Source organism: Panicum hallii, chromosome 5, assembly GCF_002211085.1.
Source record: "Panicum hallii strain FIL2 chromosome 5, PHallii_v3.1, whole genome shotgun sequence".
Classification (NCBI taxonomy): domain Eukaryota; kingdom Viridiplantae; phylum Streptophyta; class Magnoliopsida; order Poales; family Poaceae; genus Panicum; species Panicum hallii.
The window spans coordinates 5,217,378-5,227,976 of NC_038046.1; the positions used below are offsets into that span (position 1 = coordinate 5,217,378).

Genomic DNA, 10,599 nt, shown 5'->3' on the forward strand with positions numbered 1-10,599 from the left:
TCTTACCGGTATGAAAAGCGGACAGGCCATTGGAGCCTCCGTCTTCCTCACTCGAACCTGGTCAGGTCCAGAGTCGCCTCGTCATTGGAGGGCGTCAAGAACTCCCTCGACGCCAGCTCAACGACGTCGCCGGTGTCACCAGCTGGTTCGCCGCCACTGCCGCCGGCGTTGCTAGGCCCTGCTTCGCTGTAGTAGTAGCCGGCGCCCGCTCCGCTGTAGTAGCCGCTTGCGCCGGCATTGCTGGAGGATCCACCAGCGTAGTACGATGGACCAGCTGCAAGACCCGTGTTCAGCGCCGTGAGGTATTCGACGAACGGGAACCAACTGAAGGTGGCTTGCTGGGGGTCTTGAGTAACCAGCTGCAGCTGCGGCGCCGGCGAGGGAGCGTACATCGCGTAGCTCATGTAGCCCGCCTCCTGCGGGTCACAGCTGATGTTCAGGTCCGGCAGCTGCGGCATGTTGTGGTTGATCATCCCCGGCAGGTGGCGCGATAATGGCGGCCCGGCCGGGTTGGCGGCGTTGAAGTTCATCTCCATCTCGGGCGCCGGCGGGTGGGCAGCCTCTGGAACGATGGGCCCACTGTAGGCGGGGCCTTGGAGCGGCGGGGACGCCGCCGGCGGCGGTGCTGCAGACTCGGAGGCCGGGGGCAGGCTGCGGATGTACTCCTCCAGGACGGAAAGCTGGCCGGGTGGCACCTGCTGCTCGCTCTTCTTCTTCTTCAATCGGCGCTTTGCCTTGAGGCTGCGCCTGGTCGCGTTCCAATGATTCTTGACGGCGTTCTCTGACCGGCCTGGGAGGAACCTTGCTATCGACGACCAGCGGTTTCCGAAGTATTTGTGAGCTCCAATAAGCATCTTGTCGTCCTCCTCCGTCCATATGTCATTTTGCTGTGAAAAGTCAGTGAACAAAAATGATTAGCATAAGCGAAGATCAATTCTATATTTGAAGAACGTACATGCAAAAAAAAAATAAGTTAGCCTATTGCTCGGATGACTAAAATTTGCGGAAACATTCAGTCAACATTCAAATCGCCAGAGAGATGGATCGTGGATGAGGTTAGCGGTTAGCCATTTGTGTATTTTTGGAATCCTTTTATAGATTCGCCATGGCAACTGGCTTCGAATAAATCCAAGGGGGTCCAGAGAGTACGGTTGGCGGGGTGGCAACTGGCAAGGCGGTGAGGGCGCCGGCAGCCAAGAACTCAAGAAGGCGGAGGACCAGCAGTGAATATTGTTTGCAGAGGCCAGAGGGTGAGTCCCGTAACAGGTTGTTTAGTAGCAGCTTGACATATGGCCACGGTGGCGTGAGTCACTCATGGAATACGGAATAGGAAGCGGAGTGGACAGGGTAGTGAAAAGCATGTGGAGAAAGGAACAGTATGAGCGTGAGCTGCGTAAGGAAGAAAAGGTAGCTAAACGTCAAATGTTTCAGGTAACGCTCACTTTAATCGTCTGAAAAGATAAACAAACAAACGTGGTACACCATCCCCCCCCCCCCCCCTCTCACGTGGAGGAGATTTCGGAACAGGTGAACGAGATTTAAGGGTCTAAGGGTAACGTTGGATCAAGATTTAAGGGTAGCAACACATGTGAACAAGATTTCGGAAAGAACGGAGGAGTGAAAAGCATTGGGATCTTAAAACTTTTCTTGAATTCCTACCAAGTCCATGAACTCTTAAAAGTGTGCGATATGGCCCTTCAAAGTTCTTAAGTGATCGACTAAAAGTGAAAATCCGAGTTCATAATGGGATCTATAGAGTGAACCTAGAGTAAACACTTCAAAATTTTAAAGATCCAGATTCTTATTTTCAGAGTTAATAAACCAAGATAAGAATCTGAAAAAAAGTCCAAAGGTACTCCTAGTGCATTTTGCTAATTTTGAAATATCAGTTTTTTGAGGGCAAATCTTTTTTTCACCTATTAATTGTCGCTAGAGTCTCACTCACATTGGAAATTTGTTTTGACAATCACACTCTTATAGTATTCTAGGTGTAAATTGAACATTTCCGTCACAATACAAAGTTTATTTGCACAAAAAAGGAAAGCAAAGGCTCAGAGTTTGATGAGGAATTGGATGCGCTTAATATTAATTACTAAACACATACAACATCACAAGTAATCTATGCTATCTAATCCTTTCCTTTCGATGGTGAGGCAAAACGTTAAGCGCTATTCATGCATAAAGATCACACGAATTTCCTTAATAAACTTACTGACCGAACAGTTTCCCAAAATTAAAAATAACCGCATACAAGTAAATTAAGCAACAAGAAAGATAGGGATCAAACCCTAATGTCGGGACGCAGATGGTTAATCCATCGCTCTCGGCACTGCTTGCCAATCCGACCGGGCAAAGACTGTGATATCACTGACCACTTCCGTTCGCCATGCTGTGTTACCATATCCTTCAGAACGCTGTGAATTGGAGAAGCAAAGATTTTAGATCACACAACACAATTAGGAATCTAGATCTGAAAGAAGGGGCCGGGGGGATAAAAATCAGACTTGGAATTGTTACCTGTCCTCTTCCTCTGTCCAGGTTCCCTTGAAGGATGTTGGCTTGTCATTGCTTCCAGTTTGCGGCTGCGGAATTTCTTCAACATCGATAGGAACGCCTCCAAGGGTATTGTAGCCGGACGCCACAATGGCCCCTTCCGGCATTTCAAATCCTGCGGGAGTCATACCTATGCTGGCCACGAGGGAGCTCACGTCGAGGGGGGCGTCCATGAATTGAGCGCCACCAGCTTGCATAGAAGAAGGCGCCACCAAGTTGTGCTCAAATTGAGGACCACCATGGCTTGAGCTTGCAAGGTAACTTACCGCCGCCTCATCCTCTGTCAACACCGATGCAAGAACGCGATTGACGAGGATTGAGTTGTTAAACGCCATGATCGGTACAACCTCCAAGTTTGGAGGCAAAAGAATGAACTACAGAGGATGAAATTTCTGGATGGGTGGGAGCAGAGGAAGCGGAGAGTAAAGGGGAAAGGATGGAGATGAAGATCCAGCCCCCTGGTATATAGAGAAGGAGGGCGCAACATCAACCGTTCATCTCCTCAAACCACTTTCACATCAAATGGCCAGAAACTATGCAAAAGTATGACGTTCCAACTCTTGTTTTCTTACTTGCACGGCCCATGAAAAGAGGGTTGTTGCGTTGTCTCGACAGCCACTGTGTTAGGCCCAAGGCCCATTTATACCATTAGCTCCTCTTGTTACTTGGGCAAAGATATTCAAACTAGCAACATATAAAGTATGAAATCATTGATCCGAATTTGCTCTTTCACGAAGCAGCAACCCTAGAGATCTCTTTTATAGCAAGGTCAATGAAAGTAGAAGTCAAACCAACTGTTAACGGGGATGGAGCCGATACATGCTTAACCTCTGTGGCATGAGTCAATAATTGTGCATGCCTCATGGCGTTCCCCATCATTTCTTCCTTTCCTACCTGCCATCTCTTTGGCTGATCCTCATCTTTCCCGAGGCCAAAGTGTTTGTTCTTCTTCTCCAATTCCATGATTTTTCTAATTCATAATGAGTTGGAGTTAGGTAGTGATAGTCTTTTCTTCCAGTGAAAAAAACTAGGAGAATTAAATAGATGAAAAAAGAATCCATATTCATTCTAGAAAACTTATCACTCAATTGGGGGAGAACTTTCCATTTTGGATAAACAATATGATTCGAGGATAACTTTCGATTCAAGAGATAATCCTAATCGCTCTCATTCCTTAGGTTTGCAAATATTTTTTCATTTCATGAGCCTATATTTCTTCCTGTGATTTCCCTTCTAGAAAATTTGCCCTTTAGAGCACTCTTTGTGGCATTCTTCCCAAGAACGACAAAATGGACCTGACTATATGAGAATACCAAGGTAAAACAATATAAATAGTAAAGAAAAAACTTAATAATTGCATTCCTTTGGTGCTACTTTGTGTATCATCTCTCCCAGTCCATGTCCATGTCCATGTCTTGCTCTCCTCATGGTCCCACCATGACTCTTTTTTTTTGCTTTGTTTTGGTCCATCACCTCCTCCTAGTTTTGGAGTGCAAATTAATGGCCTCAAGGGTCACTATGATGCATTTTAGTTCAATTAATTGAGTTGTTTTTTCATGATTTCACCACACCATTCAATTCGATGGGGTTTGGTAAGGGAGCATATCTGGTGCACGTGGCACCTTTGTGCACATGTACACATATTAAATCTTAGCCCTCCATCCTAGATCCAATGTCACATGGTTATTTTACAAAAGAACCCTTCCGCAGCCTCCCACTTGATGTATTTGTAATTTTACGAAACCCCCCTACCTCTCTTCCACTTCAACTTTCTGGACAGAATGCGAACCGTTCCACCTTCTTCCCAGATCGATCGAGGCTCTCGTCTCCTCCACCTCCGTTGCCCCTAGCCCTAGCTCCTGTTGCTGCCGCCGGTGCCTTGGACCTCTCTCATCCGGACTGCCTCAAATCATCACAAGAAAGACTGCTCGTGCCCTAGGCGTCGCGCCATGACCACACCTCCGCCCATCAGGCCTCGCGGAGGCTTGATGGCCCTACTGACCGCCATGGATGCGTGCTGCGGAGGGCACCCCACCAGGGACGCGTCCATGCCAGGTTCTGCTGCCCAGGGCGCCACGCACCTTGACCGTCCAATTGATCCTGTTCCTGTGCAACACAATGGAGCAGTTGCAGACTTTGTTTTCAGCCATGGAGATGACGTACAGACCACTGCTCTTGGTCCTGTCCATTGCATTGCAGACAAGGAGGCCAACGTCCATGCAGAAGGAGTGCACATGGACACCTCCGGTGATGGGTTTAGCACTCCGAAAAGAAATCCAATCCTTCCTCCATCGGTAAGCTATTTTGATTTGGTTTAATTGGTTGGTACAATGAACATAAAATTTGCATTGGTAAATTAATTCTTGTTCTCACTGCACGATGCCTCTTTTGTACCTGCTTGCGAGGATGCACTGAAGCCCGTCGTTGGAATGATATTTGATTCTCTAGAAGCTGTTAAAGTTTTCTACAAGACATATGCACATAAAGGTGATTTTTCAGTCCGTGTTGGAGCTCAAAGCAAGGTTCTCGATGTGATTGAGAATAAGAGGTTTCATTGTTCAAGGCAAGGTTGGTCCAAGAATCGTCTTAGCGGTATTGTTGCTCCATCTCAAAATCCGAAGAAGCCAAAGAAGTGCTCGGAGACAAGATGTGGATGTAATGCTCACATATATGTGAAGTTGGGGTCGGATAGTAAGTATTATATTGCTTCCATGGTTGAGGAACATAATCACGGTCTAGTCTCACTTAATAAAATTTCTTTTCTCCGATCAAACCGTTCAATCAGTCAAAGGGTCAAGAATACCTTGGTCACATGTCACAAAGCAAGTATAGGCACCTCCCAAGCATATAGACTACTACAAGTAAGTGATGGATTTGATAATATTGGATGCATGAAAATGGATCTTCAAAACTATTATCGAGGTCTTAGGGAGAAAATAAAGAATGCAGATGATGAGTTATTTATTGCACAATTAGAGAGAAAGAAAGAGGCAAATATTGCATTTTTCTATGACTTTGTTGTTGATGAGCAGGGGAAGTTGGTGTATGTTTTCTGGGCTGATGCTACAAGTAAAAAAATTACAGTCATTTTGGTGATTTAGTGTCTGTGGATGCAACTTATAGCACCAACCAATATAATATGAAATTTGTATCTTTTACTGGAGTCAACCATCATATGCAAAGTGTCTTTTTTGGAGCTGCATTCATAGTAAATGAGAAGATTGCATCATATGAGTGGCTGCTCCGAACTTTCCTTTCGGCAATGGGAGGAAAAGCCCCAAGACTTATTATAACAGATGAAGATGCTAGCATGAAATCAGCAATCAGATCTATTTTTCCACATACAATTCATAGGTTTTGTATGTGGCACATTATGGAGAAGATGTCTGAGAAGGTTAGCTTTCCAACAAACACTAGTGATCAGTTTTGGTGTGATTTAAATAAGTGTGTGTGGGGTTCCGAGACTCTGGATGAATTTGAGATGAGCTGGAATGCTATTATCACTAATTTTGGTCTATAAGTGAATGAATGGTTGGCTAACAGGTATCAAATTCGTGAGTCATGGATTCCAGCATACTTCATGGATATACCTCTTGCAGGATTACTCAGAACCACCTCAAGATCCGAAAGCTCAAATTCATTCTTCAATCGCTTTATACATCGAAAGTTAAGTTTTGTTGAGTTTTGGCTTAGATTTGATACTGTCTTAGAATGCCAAAGGCATGAGGAGTTAAAGGCGGATCACACTAGCATTCATAGTGCGCCACTTTTGATGACACCATGGCCTATCGAGAGATAAGGAAGTATATTGTACTCACGTAACGTGTTCAAAATATTTCAAGAAGAAGTGATAGCTGCTAGAGACTTATGCTTTGTTGTTGACATTGCGCAGCATGAGGGTGTCAAGGTTGTTAAAATTAATGATGCTACCACGAGGGATAGAGTGGTTCATTGGTGCACAACGAGTTCATTTGGGAGTTGCTCGTGTAAACTATTTGAGATGATTGGAGTCCCATGTCGCCATACTGTTATGATGTTGAGAGGTGAAAATCTGTTTGAAATACCTTCCTCATATATTTTGAAGAGATGGGAGACAAGATGCAAGAGGTAAAAGGAATCAAGCTTTGTATTTATTTTATTACCCTATTTATCTATAGGTCATACTTAACTACCTTTTTTCTTTGTGTCACCTTAGGGAAATTGTGTATGACGAGGAAGGCAACTTATTGGATGAGAAGCCCATAGATGCTAGAGAGGCGGAAAAAATGAAAAAGATAGCAGCTGTTCAAAACAAGCTCGAAGATTTTATTCAAAGAGCAAAGGGTTCAGATGAGGCCATGAATTTTTTGGTTTCAAGTTTGTTGAATATGGAGGCTTCTTTTGATCAAATTGTGCCTACCACGGTGCAAACTCATCAAGAAGAATATGAGAGTTTTATTGGTTGCTAAATTCCAAAACAAGTTGAGATTCATCCACCAACTGAAGTTCGTTCAAATGGAAGAAGTAAAAGAATTAAGAGAGCAAAAGAATTAACTAAGCCACGCAAGGGAAAGAATACCAAGAACGCGATGAATTAGCCACCTCAATCTTCTACTGTTTTACTTTAGAATTTTGCTTATCTTGTCAACGTTTATTGCTTTTTGTATCTAACTTACATGGCAAGTGTTAACAGTAAACAATTTTTTACATTTGACTTAAGTTAACAGTAAATATTTACGGGCGCCGGCGGTGAGAGCCTCTATCTCAATCGGTACTGGAAAAGACGAGAAAGTTGGAACGGTTCGCATTCTGTCCAGAAAGTTGAAGTGGAAGAGAGGTAGGGGGGTTTCACAAAATTACAAATACATCAAGTGGGGGGTAGTGGGAGGGTTCTTTTGTAAAATAACCGCATGACGTTGGATCCAGGATGGAGGGTTGAGATTCAATATGGGGGCTGCGGGAGGGTTCTTTTGTAAAATAACCCCGTGATGTTGGATCCAGAATGGAGGGCTGAGATTTAATATACAAAAGAACCCTCCCGCAGCCCCCCACTTGATGTATTTGTAATTTTGCAAACCCCCCCCACCTCTCTTCCACTTCAACTTTCTGGACAGAATGCGAACCGTTCCACCTTCTTCCCAGATCGATCGAGGCTCTCATCTCCTCCACCTCCGTTGCCCCTAGCCCTAGCTCCTATTGCCGCCGCCGGTGCCTTGGACCTCTCTCATCCGGACTGCCTCAAATCGTCGCAAGAAAGGCTGCTCGTGCCCTAAGCGCCGCGCCATGACCACACCTCCGCCCATCGGGCCTCGCGGAGGCTTGATGGCCCTACTGACCGCCATGGATGCGTGCTGCGGAGGGCACCCCACCAGGGACGCGTCCATGCCAGGTTCTGCTGCCCAGGGCACCACGCACCTTGACCCTCCAATTGATCCTGGTCCTGTGCAACACAATGGAGCAGCTGCAAACTTTATTTTCAGCCATGGAGATGACCTACAAACCACTGCTGTTGGTCCTGTCCATTGCATTGTAGACAAGGAGGCCAACGTCCATGCATAAGGAGTGCACATGGACACCACCGGTGATGGGTTTAGCACTCCGAAAAGAAATCTAATCCTTCCTCCATCGGTAAGCTATTTTGATTTGGTTTAATTGGTTGGTAGAATGAACATAAAATTTGCATTGGTAAATTAATTCTTGTTCTCACTGTACGATGCCTCTTTTGTACCTGCTTGCGAGGATGCACTGAAGCCCGTCATTGGAATGATATTTGATTCTCTAGAAGCCGTTGAAGTTTTCTACAAGACATATGCACATAAAGGTGGTTTTTCTGTCCGTGTTGGAGCTCAAAGCAAGGTTCTCGATGTGATTGAGAATAAGAGGTTTCATTGTTCAAGGCAAGGTTGATCCAAGAATCGTCTTAGCGGTATTGTTGCTCCATCTCAAAATCCGAAGAAGCCAAAGAAGTGCTCGGAGACAAGATGCGGATGTAATGCTCACATATATGTGAAGTTGGGGTCGGATAGTAAGTATTATATTGCTTCCATGGTTGAGGAACATAATCACGGTCTAGTCTCACCTAATAAATTCTTTTTTCTCCGATCAAACCGTTCAATCAGTCAAAGGGTCAAGAATACCTTGGTCACATGTCACAAAGCATGAATACCTTGACCCCAAAGGTTGTACTATAATCTTTACAATAGTATGGAGTATGCACAAGTATGCAATACACGCGCACAAAGTATAGCAGACGGTATAAGCATTACATTTTTATGTGCCATTTATTTATTACCTATAAAATTTTAAGATTTCATCCTAGATTTTCTTAAGAATAGTAGACATGTTCGCTCGTGGCTTGCAGAGAGCTTCCAGAGGAACAGCCTTAAACATGATGGTGCCAGTGGCTGTTGCCATGTCAACCTCTCCATCTCCAATCCTGCTCCAATCGAAGCATTGGAGCAGCACCCCTAGAACCAGCCCCATGGTTCGCATTGCAAGATTCTCCCCAGGACATTTGCGCCTCCCCATCCCGAATGGCATCATGAACTTTCCCTCTGCTCCGCCGTGCTCGAACCTCTCCGGCCTGAACTCCTCCGGATCCTCCCACGTAGCTGGATCCCTGTGGATGGCATGCGCATTGACAAGGACCATGGACCCTGCGGGGACATCGTATCCGTGGATCTTGCAGTCGGTGGATGCCTCATGCGGCAGTAGCATCGGCGCGGCAGGGTACAGCCGGAGAGTCTCAGTGATGATGCAGTGGAGGTACGGCAGGTGGGGAAGGTCGTTCTTGTCAAGAAGACGACCCCCTCCGACGTTCAAGTCGATTTCTTCTTGCGCCTTTTTCAGTGCATTTGGGTGGTTAAGCAGGAGCGCCATTGTCCACTCCATTGTCGTTGAGGTTGTCTCCGTGCCAGCGCCCAGCAGATTCTTCAATCCAGATACGAGAAAAAATATTAGAGATGGAAAGAGAGCATGATTGTTAGCTACGTAGAAACAGAATTAAGGGCATGGAAACATGGATAGTGCTACTCACTGCCACGAGAGCGCTGATAAAAGTGTCGGTGTAGACGTCGGGCTCTGTTTTCTGCAGCGACAGCATGACGGCGATCATGCTCTTCTTCTCGTCAGAGTCGTCCTTGCCGTTCTTGCGTTCCAGCTGCTTTAGCTTCTCCTTCTCTGCATCGATCATCTTGTAGATGAACGTGTTCCTTCGGTTAACCGCGTCCCTGAGCTGCTTCTTCACGCCGTAGACATCGAACCACCGAAGCAGAGGCATGTAGTCCCAGATGTTGGCCACACCAACAAGAGGGACGATCGCCTCGACGATGTCCTTCATCTCCCGCGCCTCCTTGGACATGTCCTCGTCCGCGTCGTCGGAGTAGGTGTTCCTGGTCTGCGCCATGATCTCCATGAGGACGCTGTGGGAGAGCTCGAACAGCCTCCGCTTCAGCTCGACCCTCGCGGCGCCGCCCGGCGTGGCGGCTGAGGCGCGGGCAAGGCGGCGCACCATGGCGCGCAGCTCGCGGGAGATGACGTTGTCCGACATGATGTTGACGCGATGGGCCGAGAGGAGGTGCACGGTGGCGACGCGGCGCATGGTGCGCCAGGGCGCGCCGTAGTTGGCGAGGGTGATTACCGAGTAGTCGAAGGAGGCCTCCCGCACGGACGGGAAGTGCGGGCGGTTGGCGATCGTGATGTCGAGGTCCCCGGAGAAGCACTCCTTCGCCAGCCCCGCCGAGCCGATGACGACGGCGTGGCGGCTGCCGAGGCGAAGGTGGACGGCCGGGCCGTAGCGCGCCGCGAGGTCGGCGAGCGAGGCGTGGAGCGGCTTCTTGAGCAAGGGGAGGTGGCCGAGGATGGGGAGCGCGAACCGCGGCCCAGGTGGCAGGCGTCGCCGCCTCCCGCGGCCCATCAAGAGGTGGTGGAGCAAGACGAGGAGCACGAAGGTGACGGCGGCGAGGTAGTAGAACCTTTCCATGGTTTGGTTGCGATGAAGCGACGTGGTGACTGATGATGAGCTGAGATTTAGGACCTGTGTCTTGTTGTGTGATATATGTGGATATG

General features: G+C 47.2%; 2 protein-coding genes across 2 annotated transcripts; both read right to left on the minus strand.

The window, feature by feature from the left end:
• Positions 1-47: 47 nt before the first annotated feature.
• LOC112891607 (transcription factor MYB77-like) lies at positions 48-2,888 on the minus strand. The gene is made up of 3 exons (XM_025958511.1): positions 2,518-2,888; positions 2,288-2,414; positions 48-887 (listed from the first exon to the last, which is right to left on the minus strand). The coding sequence occupies exons 1-3, from the start codon at positions 2,886-2,888 to the stop codon at positions 48-50; spliced, it is 1,338 nt and encodes a 445-aa protein (XP_025814296.1).
• A 5,816-nt stretch (positions 2,889-8,704) lies between these two features.
• On the minus strand, positions 8,705-10,599 carry LOC112891472 (cytochrome P450 81E8-like). The gene is made up of 2 exons (XM_025958353.1): positions 9,569-10,599; positions 8,705-9,462 (listed from the first exon to the last, which is right to left on the minus strand). The coding sequence occupies exons 1-2, from the start codon at positions 10,511-10,513 to the stop codon at positions 8,848-8,850; spliced, it is 1,560 nt and encodes a 519-aa protein (XP_025814138.1). The 5' UTR covers positions 10,514-10,599; the 3' UTR covers positions 8,705-8,847.